This window comes from Pleurodeles waltl, chromosome 4_1 (genome assembly GCF_031143425.1).
Source record: "Pleurodeles waltl isolate 20211129_DDA chromosome 4_1, aPleWal1.hap1.20221129, whole genome shotgun sequence".
NCBI classification, from domain to species: domain Eukaryota; kingdom Metazoa; phylum Chordata; class Amphibia; order Caudata; family Salamandridae; genus Pleurodeles; species Pleurodeles waltl.
In genome coordinates this window covers 61,611,826-61,630,621 of record NC_090442.1, presented here as the reverse complement: position 1 = coordinate 61,630,621, position 18,796 = coordinate 61,611,826, and the positions used below count along the sequence as shown (strand labels likewise).

Below are 18,796 nucleotides of genomic sequence, written 5' to 3'. Positions count from 1 at the left end.
TGTGCCCCAGAGAACCACATAAAAAGTTGACTGTCTTTAGGGCAATTGAGGTAAACGTTCAAGGCTCCTTGAGGGTCCAGCTGATGGAGTGGTGTCTCCTCTTTCGAGGGGTGAGGCAAAGCAAATAACACTGGGAGGGAGATGGATTGTCCAACATGAAAATAAGTCACAACCTTTGGCAAAAAGGTCACACTGGTTCTCAACATCGCTTTATGTGGGAAAAAGGTGATGTAAGGCAGCTGCACTGAGAGAGGCTGGAATTCTCTAATGCAACAAGGGGAAGTTATCAAGACCAGGAATATGGTCTTCAGAGTCAGAAGAAGTAGTGGCCAGTTGTACATTGGCTTGAAGGGCGTGCACTTGAAGAAAGAGTGGACCAAATTGTGATTCCATTGTGGCATAATAAAGTGTTTGGGAGGAAACATGTCGTACCTTTTATAAACCGCTTCCCTTTTATAAACCTCATCACAACAGTTGATTTGAAAAAGGACAGCTAGTCCGATTAAAGTAAAAAAAAAAAAAAAAAAAAAGAAAGAAAGCTGAAGGTGACTCCACACGACCTGTGATTTTGACAGAGCCGAAAAGATCTAGTAAGATTACTCCTCATTGCAGGACAATACCCTGTACCATCTTGTGATATAACTGACATTCATGATCTGCCAGACAGACGCCAGTGACTGAGTTCATCCACTCTGGTGTTCAAAGAACCCGCCAGGTGGTTCATAATCTGGGAAATGACCTGATGTACCAGTCAGCACCATCCAAGAAGTGCCTCATGACACAGTGCCCCATCCCACTTTGTTTGCTGCAGTACTGCATGACAATGATGTTGTTCATGAGAACCTTATCCAGCCTCCCTTTGATGGACAGAGGGAAAGATTTCAGCAAGAGGTGAATGGCCTGCATCTCGAACAGGCTGATGAGGAGTTGGGCGCCCTCCTGTCATAGTCGGCAAGCAGAACACTAAGAGGCCAAGAAGCCTCAGAGCCACTGTCACTGAGATCCAGAACCAACTTAGGCTGAAACATGAGGATCATAGCCTGAATGTCCTGGACTCATTGCGATGGAGGGAAGGCACGAAACAGCACCATACCCAGAATGGTCCAATAAAAAGGAGCCTTTGTGAAGAAGTCTAATGGGACTTCAGCACATTGATAAGGAGCTCAATGATGTCAGGAGGTTTGCCATCATCTAGAGGTGGTCTACAACAGTCTGTGGCGAGCCTGTATTCAACAGTCAGTCATCAAGGTAAGGGAGAACTGGAGCCCCCATCCTTCGAAGGTGTACTGAGACCTCTGCCATCACATCTGTGAATAATGGGGGAGCACTGGCGAGTCCAAAGGGGAGCACAGCAAATCGAAAATTATCTATGTCTACCTTGAACCACAAGGAGTATCTGTGAGATTGAAGACGGATAACTGAAAGTAAGTTCCAGAGCCACAATCCAGTCACCTGGATGCAAAGCAGACAGAACCTGAGCCAATATGAGTATCTTGAATTTGTCCTACCACAAAACGGCATTCAGAGGGTAGAGATCTAATACAGGACGAAGGCCATCATCCTTCCTCAACACAAGCACATAGTGAAAGTAACATACAATCCTTATTTTCGTTTTCTGGGGCCAGAGCCTCTCTCTGGCACCTTTGGCTAAAGGAGCCTGCACCTCTTGAGGCAAGATGGACAGATGCTGCTCTGAGTGACTGTGGGTAGAAGATGCAGCAGCACGAAAAGGAATGGCAAGGTGGAGCCCTTACCCATCTATTGGATGTTATATTTAAACACTATTGGAGGAAAGGTCTGAAACTGCCTGCCACTGGATAGTCATGTGCCACTCAGAGCAAACTTAAGCGGTTCAGGGGCTGATGCTACAGCGGGAAGTCTGGGAAGTTTGTTGCCCCTGGTCAGCTGGACATTTTCTGCTTAATCCCCAACTGCGAAATGGCTAGGTAACTGTTGCAGAGACAGTGGGCCTAGTCCTTGTCGGTATGCAAACCTCTAGAGTAGTCTTAAAAGAGGTGAAACTGTAGTGGTAACTATGTTGCAGGAGTGCAGAGGCCTTAAGATGACGCTGTGGTCTTGCTTTCTTTAAAGCGTTCCAGTACGGAATTGGCCTTCTCATCAAACAGGTGGGAAACATTGAATAGTATATCTATCAATGACGTTTGCATGTCACCAGAGAAGCCAGCAGATCTCATCCATGCCTGACACCAAAGCAACAAGCCAGTGCCGGCAAACAATCAGCAGTGTCCAGCCCAGAACAGATAACAAATTTGGCAGCATCCAGACCATTGTGGGGTATGAGCCAGGTTGGCCTGAAATTCCTCAGGGTCTGCCAGCAAGCTCTCACTAATCATGTCACATAAACTGTGGAAATATTTATCAGGCACGCAGCTGGTGTTGACTGATGGGAAGGCTAGACTGGCTCATGAAAACATCTGCTTCTCAAATGCTATAATTCTCTTCAACTCAGTCTGCATGTGGCGTAGGAAATCACTTGAGGTTTACCTTGCAGGTGGAAACCTAAATTACCACACTTTCTGGTGTAGTGTGCTCCATCAAGAAGTCAGGGTCACCTGGCCCTGGCCTGTGGTGCCTGTCTGTTCACCAGTAGACAGGACCAAGGATTAACCCAAGTGCCCATTGGGTGTCAGTCAGGGCTTCACTGAATGGCAGTAAAGGCTCAGAGGAAGCCTGCCCTGGTTTCAAAATGTTGGGTAATATGCTAGACTTCCATAGATGGCAGATGTACATTGAATGGCCACAGCAAATGAAGCATTCTCTTCTGTTGATTGTCAGGGGGAGAATACAATTTAGTATCTAGGAAAGTGTCCAACCCACTGGTCTCCTGAAAATCCACGTAAATATTGTCATCAGAGTATGGGGGGAAATAATCTCCGTCTTCTACACTGTTATCTCCAAAAGCTAGATCAAGCTTCTACAAATTCAGAACTGAAAAGCTGTTGAGCAGCTTTGAGGTGAAGGCATGTTCTGATCAAGTCAGATTGAACTGAGACAGGGTGAGTTGGTGTGGCTTGGGATTCAACCTCAGTCGGGCCAACAGAAATTTGGTATGGAGTCAGACACAACTACTGGGACGAGGGCTTCTCCCAGCAGAATCGGACCCAGCACTGATTGACCGATTTGGATTTTGCACAGGATTGGCTCCAAAGTCAGACACTGAGAAGGGCTCAGGAAGCACAGACCGTGCCAAGAACAGACCCATCAGCAGTAGCCCAACTGGAGGTCTCTGCTGATCACTGGCCCAAAAGCATACCAGAGGGAACCAGAAGAGTGTCAGAGTCACCACATAGCCTCTTGAAAAGCCTCAATCTGTCACAGGCGGCCACGGGAACTCAGGGTGCATTGGGATCAGTTGCAGAATCAGCTCCTAAAGAGGGGACTGGCATTAAGACAGAAAGGAACCCTGACATCCTTGTGACTTCTCTGGCAGAGAGTGGCAGAAGTGTGTGAGTTCCACCTGGTCTTCTTGTGCTTCAGATTCAACATACTATAAGACTTGGATTGAAATGAGGCAGATCTGCTCCCTTTAGTTAAAGTGGGAGCAGGACTGCTGTGACTTCTTTCGGTGTTTAGCAATGTACAGCTTCGCTTCAAGTTCCTGGATCACCTTAGGATTCATATGGGCACATTTCTCGCAGGTCTTGAAGTCGTGGTACAAATCCAAACACCAAAGACGTACTTGGTGGGAGTGTGTCACAGACATTTGTTTCTAACAGCCCCCACAAGGTTTATGTCCTGTCGTCTTAGGAGGGTACATAAATCCCGTCCATACTGGAGAAAAGAGAAAATTTGAAAAAAAACTTGGAACTGAAAAAAAGAGGAGCAACCTCCGGATCCACGTATGGAGGTGTGAAAAGAAAGGGACCCACGATGCTCACGGCTGACACTTACATGCAGTCTCTCATCACCTCTGGGACAGAACATACTCAGTGCGGAGTCACAAGGCATCATTTACCAGCACACAGAAGCAATGGAGTTCAAATCTTCTAGATCCAGTCTGGCACCTGGCAATATTCTAAATATGAGGATACTGTGGTTAGAAGTATCTATCAAAACAGATGTACCCCTGTGGGTGTGGATGAGGTTTCTTCTTGCTACTTCAGGTAAAGTCTGTTTAGTTTCATGTAACTGGATGTCCTTGGCCTTTAACGTGTCTGGGACATGCATGACAGGCCTCGCATGAAGGTGTCGAAATGTGATTTCACAAGTGTACCTGCACCAATTCAAGATGGTGGACACCTTTGAGCTGGTCTTCTAATGTCCATTTCGTACATAGGAGCCAGCATATAAACATTTACTGTGCCCCTCCACAAAACCTGTTGTCTCCGTTGGGTGGGAAGTGTAGGAAAGTAGCCTCTTGCTAGCTAGGTTACCCCCCACTTTTGGCCTGTTTGTCAGTGTGTTTGACTGTGTCTACTGGGATCCTGATAACCAGGACCCCAGTAGTTATGCTCTCTTCCCTAAATTTGGTAGTTGGTAGCTGTTATCACTATATTTCATCCAACAATTGGCACACTGGTGCCCCATTATAAGTCCCTAGTATATGGTACCCAGGGCATTGGGGTTCCGGGGGATCCCTATGGGCAGCAGCATATATTTTGCCACCCATAGGGAGCCCAAGCACAGATTTCTGCAGGACTGCCACTTTTCACTGCACCAGGTCACTTATAAGTCACCCCTATGGCAGGCATTCTAGCCCAGAGGGCAGGGTGCAAAGTACCTGTGTGTGAGGGCACCCCTGCACTAGCAGAGGTACCCCCACAAACTCCAGGCCCATTTTACCGAACTTCGTGAGTGCGGGGACGCCAATTTACGCATGTACAGGACATAGGTCAATACCTATGTCCAGCTACATAAAGGTAACTACGAACATAGGCATGTTTGGTATCATACATGTTGGAATTATACCCTAATGCTTTTGCAAGCATTGGTTGTATGATTCCATGCACTCTGGGGGCTTCTTAGAGGACCCCCAGTATTGCCATTACAGCCTGCTGAGGGTTTCCAGGCAGCCCGAGCTGCTGCCATCTCCCAGACATGTTTCTGCCCTCCTGTTGCCGGTCTACACCGGTTCAGGAACCCCCAGTCCCTACTCTGGTGTGAAACTGGACAAAGGAAAGGGGAGTGACCACTCCCCTGTCCATCACCACCCCATGGAATGTGCTGAGAGCTCCTCCAGAGGGTCCTGGGTTTTGCCATCTTGGATTCAAGGTTGGCAGGGAACTCTGGGAGCATCTGAGTGACCAGTGCCAGCAGGTGACGTCAGAGCCCCCTCTTGATCTCTTAATAGGTGGTCACCCAACTAGGTGACCAATCCCCCTTTCAGGGCTATTTAGGGTCTCTCTCTCTGGTGTTTCCTCAGATTCGGATTGCAAGACTCCAGCAGGAATCCTCTGCACCCTCCACTTCGACGTCTGACTGTAGAAACTGCATATGGACGCTCCAGGACCCGGCAAGCTGCAACAAAGAAGCAAGACGCTTTCTGCAACATTGTATCCACGGCTCCATCCAGCAACTGCAACATTTCCCCGGTCGTGCATCCTCTGAGGACAGCCCGTCTTCAGCCTGCATCAGAAGAAAGAAGGAATCTCCCTTGGGGTGAAGGAGTCACTCCCCTGCTTCTGCAGGCACCAACTGCATCGACGACTGGCCGCGTGGATCCCATCTTATGCCGAGTTGCGTGGATCCTGTAACACAGGTCGTGGACTGAAGGGGGCCCGACGGTCCTCTCTTCCAGCTCCCCAACTTGGGTGGAGATAAGCCCTTGCCTGCCCACGCAGGACAGAACCCCGTGCACTGCGTCCTCTGCAGCTGCCAAGGCTTGTTGGCAACTTCTTCAGCCCCCAGTTCACCATCCTGTGACGCAAAGCTTCCTGAGAGGTTCCCCGGAGGCGTGGGAGCCTTTGTCGTAGTGCTGCTTGGGCTTCTTCCTCGACCTTCGTGTCCCCGCCCTGTTGGACTCCTGAGGGTGCTGTCTGGGCCTCTGTGGGCTCTCTGTGTTGCTGAGGGCCCCCCCTGACTTCTCCACTTGGGTAGAGTCAAACTGGTCCTTCCTCGTCCCCGGCACCTTCACTTTTCACTAACTGCAAGTTTTGCGTATGCCAAGGCTTGTTGGATGAATCTGAAGACGCAACCCAGACTGCAATACTCCTTCCTGCGTGGGACATCACTTACATCCTCCAGGAACTCAACTTCATCTTCTTTGGTGCAGTGCTGACTCTCCTTCATCTGCGTCAACTCACTTCTTGCACCTTCAGTCTGGTGGGTAGGGGCTCCTGCCCTCCCTGGACTCTTCTGTGCTAATTGAACTTGGTCCCCTTCTTCCACAGGTCCTCTGGTCCAGGAATCCACTGTTGGTGTCTTGCAGTCTCTTCTGAGTTTTGTATAATTTTTCTTTTCTTCTCTGTTGTGTGTTCTGGGAAACTTGTTGTGATTTACTCCAGCTTTTCTGGTCGCTGGGGTGGGTTGTGGTACTTACCATTGGGCTTTCTTAGCACTCCCAGCTCCCTTCTACAACTACACTTACCTAGGTGGGGGACCAAATTTTGCATTCCATTGTTTTAGTATATGGTTTGTGCTCCCCATAGGCCCATTTCCAACTATTGTGATTTTCACTAATTGCACTGTTTTCTAACTGTTTTTATGCCTATTTCTGCATACTAGTGTATATAATTTGTGCATTACTTACCTCCTAAGGGACTATAGCCTCTATGGTAATTTTGGTATTTGTGTCACCAAAATAAAGTACTTTTGTTTTTGTAACACTGAGTGTTTTCTTTCATGTGTGTTAGTACTAAGTGTGACTACAGTGGTATTGCATGAGCTTTCCAGGTTTCCTAGATATGCCTTGGCTGCTCATCCACAGCTACCTCCTGAGAGCCTGGCTTCTAGACACTGCCTACACTACAATAAGGGATACCTGGACCTGGTATAAGGTGTAAGTACCATAGGTACCCACCACACACCAGGCCAGCCTCCTCCAGGAGGGAATAGACCGTCTTCTCTCTTGATGCAAACAGCTCCCATGTGAGAGTGAAACTCATCTCTCACCCTTTCCTATGTAAGATCTGTATGTGCTTCAAAAAGCCTTCACGTCTGGGGTTATTCCGCATTAGGCCTGGGCTAGCCCAAACTGGTTTCAGGAGGAGCATGACCTGGACAAGTGAAGATCACGCTGGGACCAGGCCCCTCCAGAATGGGAGTGGCCCCTAGAAATTCAGAAAGTACCACAAACCTGGGAAAGATAAATACTGGCACTATTGATCAGCAACTAATTCAGTGTTGCATCACACTGCTAATAAGGATCTGTGCACCACTACAACACGAGAAGCAGACAGAAGATCCAAGCTTAGGAGTGCTGCTCCTTCACCCCTCGCACTCCAGACTTGCCCCAATACTGGGACATTTGCAGAGTTGCCTTGCATCTGGCGTCTGGAAAGATGGAAGAAATTAACAATCATAAGGATAAGCTACAATGAACCTGCTACAAAGAGGTGACCTGTTCTACCAATGACAGCAAAGTCTGGTTGATTGAAGATACCTACATGGAGGACATCTTAGCAGATGAAGACTACCTAAAAGTAATCAGGGCACCACAGCCAGTTGCCAAGAAACCTGCATCACCATCTAGGTCAAGGAGATGCTCCATTTCCCTTGCTAACTGAGAAGGGTTAGCATGCACAATCCCCAACTCTTGCCTTCATGTCTGCAGCTGTCCCCTGACAATCCCTATGGACCTGAGAGTCAAGGTAGGGACCCCTGGTAAGAGTGTGGAACTATACTCATATGGCCACCTGGCAGATGTCAAACAATGAAACACCACTGACCAAAGATGTAGTAGCAGCCTTAGCTCTGGCAAAATGAGCCTGAAGACCCTCAGAAACAAATTGGGCTGGTCAAGCAAATGTGGAAAGACCAAAATGACTAACAAATAACGTTTAACTATGACCACAGCTAGGCTTTGCCTGGCTGAAGACTGGGCAAACTGAAAAACATCAGAAGGTTTAGCCCCACAGCACCAAAAAAACCGATCCTACACCTGGCCACAAACTTTGCCCGATTAACAGAATAAACTGACTTTGTGGATGGACGCTGAGCACCCAAGATGAACCTCACTGTTTCCTTGGGTAGACTGAATCCGCTCAGCTGGCTCGTCTCAATATCCATGCATGGAAATGTACACTGTGGAGGGTGGAATGTGTGAAACGCCATTGTTATGAGGCAGGTGTGACTTGGACACCTTTAGCCTTGATGAGGCTGTTGCCCTCAAGTCTCCCCCTGGAGAACTGCTTGAGTAACTGATACCCCTGAAAAAGTTTACAGCATCTGGTAAGGTGGGTGTTGAGCGATGACTGGTGACTTGGCTCCCAATCGTGCCTGTTGTTTTTGAAACCCCTGCATTGCAGGCTGTCTTTGCACACAATGTTGGCTTTAGAAATGATCCTTCCATCCTGCACTAGCTCCTTTCCACGCTTTTTGTACACCTCTGGGAGATGTTTGACAAGCTGTTCCATCTTGCCCACAGTGGAATCTTTCGTACCTGGATAGCAATCCCATAGAATTTGGTATGCACCTTTAAGTGCAGCACCTATAGCTATTATTTTGCCTACAGCATCTATTCTCTTGCTTTACTTGTCAAATGGAGGAGTGTCTACTGCCCCATGCGTGATAGCCTTTCTCCTTTCTGTGTGCACAGCCAAGGGTCATTTCAGGGTTTTGATGGATGTTGACTTCAATAAAGCTGACAGACGCAGGATGTCTTTACAAGTGTAGGGCATAATCTTGGTCCTCGATGTCAAAAATTCAGTCCGGTTGCAAGATGTTCTTGGAGCTCTGCAATGCACGTCTGATCCAGATGTTGGGAAAAATACACTCTGATATGGAGTCCATGTCCTGGTGTATTATGGGTTTTGGGGGAGGAATCACAAGCCACTTCAAAACTGAAACATTTACTTTGAAGACAAACAGATCGTAATATTGCTGCCCAAGACCAGATGGCAGGAGTGTGCCAAGCATGTGATTGACAGTGGGACAGGCCACAGGTACAAGATTAAAGTTACAGTTATGTAGAGTGTTCTGTGACTGTTCTAGGAGCCCAATAACACACTAGTTGTAATGCCCACCCTCCTCTGCACTCGCATGCCACTGGTAATAATGTCTGACCTCCACACCTCTCACATATCCCAGATGTGAATGCCTGCCACCCACCTTACATTTCACTTAACACTGGTTGTACTGCCTGCCCCACTGATCTTCCACATATCACTGATGGTAAGGCCAACGCTACTTACCATTCACATATCACTTTGGTAATGACTGCATCCCTTACCTTTCACATAGCACTGGTGGTAATGCTCCTGCAGTAAGGTACAGTAGTTGACTAGCTCCTTTTGCTTGAGATCTATCCAGGAGGCAGCAGGTGGTCGCTCCATGGAATGGGTCCTGGAAGAAGCCAATAAATTACACTACTGCCAGCTCTAAGGGCAGAAAGGACGGTTCCGCAGTGTGGCTATGACAACAGAGAGGACTGTTTCACCTTCCAAAAGACCGACAGCCAAAGCTGATATAAGGAATAAAAGTCACGGACCCTTGAGTAAAGCGCACTTCAAAGGCTGCCAAGAAGGTTGCACAGCAGATTTCAAGCACAGCAACAGTCAACAAGAAGCCCAGCCACATATGCTCTTGAGCAGCCAAGGGGAAATATATGAATTCCAAATAAGCAAGCAAATATATCGCCATCATTGAGTTTCATGGCAGCGAGCGTTGTATAAGGTCTCACATAGTCACCAACCTGTAAAAATGTATATTTTAAGACCCAATTGTAAGCTATTATATTGTATTAGTTTGTGGGCTAAGTAGATAACATAAGAGCACCATGGGTGTGTGCATCCGTCAACAAGGGTTTGTTTTGTCTCCAAACACAATGTATGTAATATTTCCATCATCAAGTAGACTATTAGGGCAAGCCATTAAGTACAACCTATGCAAACCACTTCTGCAATGTTATTTATATCACAGATAACATTATTAATTCTGTTAAAGAGGTTATTATTACTAATTAGAAATGTTAGCTTCTTAATTAAATACTTTTATTTATTTTAAAATGTTGTTCAAATAAAAAAGGAAAGAAATGTTTTACATGGCTACTGTTAAGTATATATGAGAGTTTCTTTACTTTGTTAAGGGCAGCCATAGATACCAATGCCTGAAATTGTAGTTATTGAGATTCCTTCTGCGCATGCTAATGCAAGTCAATTGTGACTGTACTACTATTTAAGATTGTTTGGCTGTGTGGACAAGATGAGCAATGGATACAGAAAAGTAGAAAGCCCCAAAGAAATGTAAGGTTTACAAACAGCACACAGCATGATGTAACACCATGTGAAATGTATTATACAAAGTTTCCTGCCCGGTACAACTTCCTGTCATTTTATACTGCACAGCTTCTAGTCATGTGATGGTCTGTTTATTACAACTTGCAGCAAAAGACTGTTTAGCATTTTCTCCCTGTTTCCGTCTATTCATGTATTTCTTCTTATAATGTAATAATATCTCTAATCAACTACTCATATCCTTAGATGGTGTGCACCCACACAGCTTTCTGTCACGTAACATCTATCTTGCACAACTTTTTTTCATGGTATGGACTATCTTGCAGATTTTGCCTTCAGTGGTGGTGTTTCACACACAGCCTCCAGTCATATGACTGCCTAACTCACACAGATTCATGTTGTGTCAATGCATGTGCCACTCAGGTTCATGTGTTTGATGGTCTAGCCCGCATCATCTTCTTCTGTTCAAGATATCCATGCACATCTTTTTTTTACGCAGTTGGCTAGCCATGCAACTATACCCATCAAGCCATGATATGACACCCTGCAGCTACCCATCGTGTGATGGTCTACTCTGCGTATTGTGTTTTGCTGAGAAGAGCCATCACCCTTAGCTGCCAGCACTGTGATGGTTTATCCTGCAGAGCTTTGTGTATCCCATTCCGGTTCCTGTCGGTAACTGGCTATCCCACATGTCATTTAAGGTTTATCCCACACAAATTCCTATCATATGATGCGTTACTGTACATAGCTTTCTGCCATATCACAGCCTATCAGACGTAGATTCCTATCTTCTAACTTTTCCCTATGTTGTGTACACTATGGGCCTGATTCTAACTTTGGAGGACGGTGTTAAACCGTCCCAAAAGTGGCGGATATACCACCTACCGTATTACGAGTCCATTATATCCTATGGAACTCGTAATACGGTAGGTGGTATATCCGCCACTTTTGGGACGGTTTAACACCGTCCTCCAAAGTTAGAATCAGGCCCTATGTCCTCTTGTCCTGCAGGCCAGAACTGGCAATGCTGGTTATCCTGTTTTGATTAGGGTGGGGCTAGGCCAAAATTAAAGAAGTGTGTGCATGAAGGCCTAGGCACAGGCCTGCCCTTGATTACAAGGTGCTCTGGCCTTGACCTGGAGAGGTGCAGCAAGAAGACCCCTCATAGTAACAGTTGGACTACTATCCCTGTCACAGGTTTCACAGGTGTAGCATGGTGGCGGTAGCATAATCAATTCTGTAGTGATTATAGTCTGACCTGGTCTTCTTACCTGTGTCATGTGAGTGAAAGCCAACCAGCATACTAACCTACAAGTTTTCCTGCTCCTGGTAAACCCAGAATTCATGCCAGTTTGTGCTCTGTGGGCCTGACCGGCCCAAAGAATTAACAACTGCACTCTAGAGGTACTCATACACGTACCCCTACGTGAGTGGGGAACCTGGCACTTCCCTCCGATGTGCCTAGGAGAAAACCAGTTGACTGGTGGCACTGCGTGCTGAAGATCGTGCTTGATAGCCATCACAATAAACACCTCCACGCCTGATCAGGGTACTGCCACCAGGACCAAGGGCATCACCTGGAAGATTGTACCTGGAAAGAGGACTGCCAACTGTAGCAAACGAAACCACCCATTTCTTCCTCCAGAATTTTCACTTTTGACTACCTGTTTTTTATTTTTATTGCGAGTCAGTCTCACTATCCGAGTCTAACTCATGGCAAATTCATGCTAGTTGGACCTGGCACCTAGCGGCCACTGTCCGCCTTTTTAGATAAGGCTGCTGCTGGCCAGCTAAGGTGTCACTGGGCTGGTTACATAAGATCGTGTGTGCAGATATATGGGCTAAGCATGGGAGACTACAGCTCAGTAGCTAGTCGAAGTTAGTGAAGGACACTACAAGGATAGGTGCAGACCTAGGGTAGGCCTTATAATATGAGTGGGCATTCACAGATTAGGTAACTGCATATGTAGTGCTTATTGGAAAGTGTTGTGTTTTCACTTTATTATTATTCATATAGGTGGAATCTGCCCTAATGTACAGCTTTGCTCCACATAAGGCTGCAAGTTACAGCGAGGTGTCAAACTGTGGTGAAGCATGCACACAGAGTTTGAATTTGAAACACCTAACACACCTTATCCACATCTTATGGGGCTTTAGGAATTATCAGATTTCTCTAGCTCAGCTCAAAACCCGATCCCAGGCCTTTGCCCACCTTACTGGGAGATGTTAAGTAATGTGCTTCCCAGTACAGGGAGCAAAGGTCTCCCCACACAAAAGGAGCAATTATCCTTGACTTACTCAGCTCCTGGGAAATGAAGGAGCGGGCAGAAAGCCTGCACATGAAAGTTAGTTTGTCACACTGCACTTGGGCTGGGACAACCCAGACCCACTAGAACAAAGGAGGAAGCCACAACAGTAGGGGCTTGCCTTGAAAGATTTTTGGTGGCAAGGGGTCAACCTGTGATGTCAGCGAGGGACAGAGCTGAGGCAGGCAAGGAGCCCTTTCCAGAGAAAACTTGACATGGTCATGTTGGATTGTCCCAGAATACTGTGCAGCGGAAGTTGGAACAGGGGTGGAGGGATATTGTGGCATCCTAGGACTGGCCATTGGTGTCTGATATCTAGCATTTTCCACCCCTTTTAAAAAAATGGTGCACAAGGAAGAGATAGATAAGAAAACCCTGGAAGATGACGACAGCAAAACAGATGCCTGGCTCAAAAGAGAAATCACATGATGCGCTGCAAAGATGGGTTAAGGTCTCCAACTGACCCCCAGGACTAGGAAGGGTCTTTTCAGGGGCAGTGGTCCTGGCCCTTTTTTGCCCCGAGACCAGCTGGGGGAGAAACGGTGGAGGACACGTGATGGTTCCATTAAAATGTCTACAGAAAATACTTGGAGTCCAATGCCTCCCCCATGGCTGCAAGACACGAGAAGTGCTGGAAGGTGGCTGTGTTCTGCTGGCTGGTTCCGAAAGGGATACGCAAGATGTCCTCACTATGAGGGAGAACCACCAAGATCTGGGCAGAGAAGGGTGGTGCAGGAAGACCGTAAATCCACCTGCTTCAGAATGCGCTTCTTTAAAGGCCATAAGGCCTGTTGAAAATGCTCCTAGTGCCTAGGCCTGGTTACCAGGAGCCTATCAAGCTCAAACTGAGGAAAATTAGACCAACAGGTCCAAGATATGCAGCTTCCAAGATTTGCCTTTTGTTGAAAGAAAATCAAGAAAAGCAAGTGTGGGGCACTCTGCTGCACTTTCCGAAAATATCTCTGGGTTTGGTGCAAAGGGCGTGTGTGGGGACCCCTGCCCCAAATCCGGATTGCCTCTGGGTTTTTCCATCTCCCCTAACGAAGGCTGGCTCGAAGATGGCGTGTCTGAGGAACGCCCTCCTCCGGCACACATGCAGGAGAGGGGAGCAAGCTGGGCGCATTTGCACCCCCACCATCCCTCTACACCACCTTCTGCTCCCGGCACCCATGACTGGGTTGAGCACCGAGGAGCAGCTAAACAACAATCCGCCCCCTAATTTGTCAAGGTAATATAAATTCCCTTCACCTTATGAGGCCCAGTGTAACTGACCAATGACATACCGGAGTGATGGGATTGGCCTGACAACTCCTAGAGGTCTGTGTGCGCCGCGTGTTAGCCAGAGCCAGATGAGGGCCTGAAGCACCAGTTCCTGCTGCGTCCTCTCCGAGACTCGCCATGTGGCCGGCAGGTGATTGCCTCCATCAGGACTGCTGCCTACGATGTGGAAAGGTCCTGACCACTGCCGCAAGAAGGTTCATTGCGGCCCCAAGCAGCACAACCACAAATGGATGACGGACAAATGGAAACTAGACCCCTGAGAATGTATGCTCAGAGAAGTGGTGGTGGAGAACACTACACCTTCAGACTGAGATGATGGGAAGAAGGGGTGAGTAGAGTGGTTGTTTGGGGGAGGGGGCAGTCTAAGTTCGACACATCAGAATCTCACATCTGTAAGTTAGGTATCCCATCATTATTGTAATCTGTAGTATTTTGCTTTTTTGTAAGAAAGTTCCTGTCTTTTATAAAGGGAAATACTGGGCTGGACATTAATCTTACTATGTTGCTGGGGAGGAGTTGAGTGCTGAGTCTGAGTTACCCCACATGAGGAAGAGCCTGTGGCTGCTCATCACTGCTACCACAGAGCCAAGTGCTAACAGGGGAGGGCTTGGCAGAGTTTCTACAGCAGTAGTTGGACAGACCCTGGACAAGCAACTTTAGTCTCCACATCTGGCCCAGTAGTCTCTGCCTGGCCAGTGGCGGCTAGCATGGGGTCTGACTGCCTACGATACATAGCTTCCCGTCGCGTGCCGGTCTATCCCATAGAGCGGCCCGTCAGGGGCGTCCTTTCCCACATGGCTTTTTGTCACTTAACAGTCTAGTCCACACAGATTCCGTCATAGATCCCGCCTTTCACACAAGTGCTCGTCAGCGACTATCTGCGCCCCATCCCTTCTTGTGGTTTTCTATCCCCCAAAGCTTCCTGCCATATGAAGGCCTTTCCCATAAAGGTTCCTGTCAGCGACAGTCGTACACAATGTCCTGCGATACGACGGTCTGTACAGCTTACAGACATGGCTGTATTTCAGGGACTGTCTACCCCCGCTTCATCCTCATTGCCTGTACAGGCCGCACCTTCTCCTCTTCGTTTTTTATATTTTTTAAAGTCACCAAGCACCTTTTCTGTCCATGTGAGGGTCTATATCCTGTTACGTGATTGGCTATCAGCCGAATTATCTATACCCCATTCCCTCCTCAGTTGCCCGTGATGGCCCGCCAGGTTGCCCAGTGGAAGTCCCTCTGCAACACACATTCCGAGCTCATGCAGTGCAAGCACAGTCCCTCCCGAAAGTGGGAGAAGCAGCAAGACACATTTAAACTACCTGTTTTTTAAATCCAGAAACACTTCCCAGGTACCGCAGTCTTGCTGCCTATACTCACTGGGGGAGAAAATAAATAATTTTAGAAGCACCCATCACCCGAAATGCGTCCCTATATATCTCCACCCCTCCTGGGGTCAAATAAAGCAATCGATACAGAAAGTGACCATTGGTGACTCTACAATTTACATTTAAGCCATAGCAATCTCATGAAAAGGATAAATACAAAAGCATGCACATATCTGACACTTTCCTGATAAGATAGAAGGTGGACCGCAGGCACATATAGAAGCTTTGTTTATGAAAACAATAATTGCCTTTTCACTGTGAAACCCTCACTTGTGGGTTCTTCAACTTGGCCACAGAGCTAGTGACAAAGAATGGGGGTTGGGAACATTTACCTGAAGAAGATGTCGCGGGCAGTCTTCTCGGGACGAGAGTTGATCAGCTGCTCTCGCAGCACATCCATCGCGCAGTTGTACACATACACAGGACAGCGGAGGCGACGGGGGTCGTTGGGATCAGGCTGAGAGGCCTGTCGAATGAACGAGATGTGAGCATCCCGCTTCTGGGCTCCTCCAAGGTCCGCGTGGTCAGATTTACCATCTGGAAAAGTACAGAGCCATATGAGGTATAAAAATAAGTCTCGACAATACTTCCTGTGGAGAAGACTGTAACCCAGGACAGAACCGCTAACCCATCCATCCCTTCCAAAGCAAAGGCCTGGTCAAACCCCAATCCCTAGATTCACCAAATAATCCATTCTATGCATTTATGGATTCAGACGCCTTGCTGCCACGCCCTTTCACTCTCTGATGCAGGACTCTAATAACACTGCACATCCTAAATGGTGTGATTTTCCTGCCACCGCCTCTTTTCTCCGTTAATCTGAATCTTGCTGAGAATCGCACAGTCCGACCTTGAAACACCCATTATCTAACCTGAAAGCGAATGAAGGACATCTGTTGTTGCATAATGCAGCTAGCTTACTGGGGTTGCCAGTCTACTTGGAAGAAGGCAATGTTTACAGACCGACACCAAAAATATAAAAACAAAAAGGCGTCCAGTCCTCCAAGTTCTCACACGGCCCAAGGTAAATCCCAGAGGTGAACTCATCCCCAGTGTGCCAATACTTGTGCACCTACTTTGGAGATTTGCTCATTGGTGAGTCTATTCAGCACACATACTGAAATGAGTTCATGAACACTGATGTGCACCATGTTACGGTGGCTTGATTCCGTTCTAACGGCAGACGAAGGACAACAGTCAAACCAAAGAACGGACTGTAGAGGAGCGATTAAAGCTTACCATTGGCCGGAGTGACGCTCAGTATGGGCACAGATCCGAGCCTCCATTCCACCTTCTTTTCCGGTGGGCTGGCTAAGTCTCCCATGCTACTGTGGTCTGCAGTGGGGGGGCTCTCTCCCGGCCGTCCTTCTTCCTTGGGAAGTTTCTCAGGGTTTGATGGCATCAGTTTCTGCACATCTAGATATTAAACATCTACATGTTAACTGTATATGTGAGGGCCAAAGAGAAGGAGCATGCAGGAATGTGCATCACAAAGGGCACCAAATTAGGTTTTGGAAGAGAAGCATAGTCAAAATGGGGCACAACTTATACAGTGAAGGGGAGAAGGAACAAGAGTGAGCTCTTTGGAGTTGTCACACGTCAAAAATGTCAGCTCTCAAAACTGACAATTAGCTATGATCCAGAAAGAGAAAAATTGCTCAAGGTATACACTTTGTCACACCACCATGCTTGCCATGTAGTCGTATAGTACAAAGTTCAGTACCATAACTGACTGATCAGTAAACAGCTCCTTCAATATATGTTCTTTATGAGTAAATAATTGAGGCGCTGGGGGCTCAGATTCTCTCTAAATAAAATATTTCATAACTGTAGGAAAGTACCATCTTGCCTGGCATGTTACCCCCATATTTCGTCTATGGTGTTGTTTTAGTCTATGTGTCACTGGGACCCTGCCAGACAGGGCCCCAGTGCTCATAATTATGTGCCATGTATGTGTTCCCTGTGTGATGCCTAACTGTCTCACTGAGGCTCTGCTAACCAGAACCTCAGTGGTTATGCTCTCTCTGCTTTCCAAATTTGTCACTAACAGGCTAGTGACTAATTTTACCAATTCACATTGGCATACTGGTACACCCATATAATTCCCTAGTATATGGTACTGAGGTACCCAGGGTATTGGGGTTCCAGGAGATCCCTATGGGCTGCAGCATTTATTTTGCCACCCATAGGGAGCTCTGACAATTCTTACACAGGCCTGCCAGTGCAACCTGAGTGAAATAACGTCCACGTTATTTCACAGCCATTTACCACTGCACTTAAGTAACTTATAAGTCACCTATATGTCTAACCTTCACCTGGTGAAGGTTGGGTGCAAAGTTACTCAGTGTGAGGGCACCCTGGCACTAGCCAAGGTGCCCCCACATCGTTCAGGGCAAATTCCCCGGACTTTGTGAGCGCGGGGACACCATTACACGTGTGCACTGTACATAGGTCACTAGCTATGTACATCGTCACAATGGTAACTGCGAACATGGCCATGTAACATGTCTAAGATCATGGAATTGTCCCCCCCCCAATGCCATTCTGGCACTGGGGGGGGGACAATTCCATGGGGGGACAAATCCATGATCCCCCGGGTCTCTAGCACAGAACCCGCGTACTGCCAAACTGCATTTCCGGGGTCTCCACTGCAGCTGCTGCTGCTGCTGCCAACCCCTCAGACAGGTTTCTGCCCTCCTGGGGTCCAGGCAGCCCTGGCCCAGGAAGGCAGAACAAAGGACTTCCTCTGAGAGAGGGTGTAACACTCTCCCTTTGGAAATAGGTGTGAGGGCTGGGGAGGAGTAGCCTCCCCAGCCTCTGGAAATGCTTTCATGGGCACAGATGGTGCCCATCTCTGCATAAGCCAGTCTACACCGGTTCAGGGATCCACCAGCCCTGCTCTGGCGCGAAACTGGACAAAGGAAAGGGGAGTGACCACTCCCCTGACCTGCACCTCCCAGGGGAGGTGCCCAGAGCTCCTCCAGTGTGTCCCAGACCTCTGCCATCTTGGAAACAGAGGTGTTTGTGGCACACTGGACTGCTCTGAGTGGCCAGTGCCAGCAGGTGACGTCAGAGGCTCCTTCTGATAGGCTCTTACCTCTCTTGGTAGCCAATCCTCCTTCCTAGGTAGCCAAACCTCCTTTTCTGGGTATTTAGGGTCTCTGCTTTGGGGATCTCACCAGATAACGAATGCAAGAGCTCACCAGAGTTCCTCTGCATCTCCCTCTTCACCTTCTGCTAAAGGATTGACCGCTGACTGCTCAGGACGCCTGCAAAACCGCAACAAAGTAACAAGACGACTACTAGCAACCTTGTATCGCTTCATCCTGCCTGCTTTCTCCACTGTTTCCAGGTGGTGCATGCTCTGGGGGTAGCCTGCCTCCTCTCCGCACCAGGAGCTCTGAAGAAATGTTCCGTGGGTCGACGGAATCTTCCCCCTGCAACTGCAGGCAGCAAAAGACTGCAT

The 18,796-nt window shown here is 47.8% G+C and overlaps 1 protein-coding gene across 1 annotated transcript in view; it reads right to left on the bottom strand.

Annotated features, from left to right (window-relative positions):
- Nucleotides 1–18,796, bottom strand: part of SZT2 (SZT2 subunit of KICSTOR complex) — a 606,663-nt gene that overhangs the window by 384,472 nt on the left and 203,395 nt on the right. Inside the window, exons 25-28 of the mRNA XM_069227802.1 lie at nt 16,570–16,746; nt 15,663–15,867; nt 15,265–15,321; nt 9,350–9,462 (exon numbers count right to left, since the gene is read on the bottom strand). Coding sequence (XP_069083903.1) covers nt 9,350–9,462; nt 15,265–15,321; nt 15,663–15,867; nt 16,570–16,746 — 552 coding nt within the window. The remainder of the gene's footprint in view (nt 1–9,349; nt 9,463–15,264; nt 15,322–15,662; nt 15,868–16,569; nt 16,747–18,796) is intronic.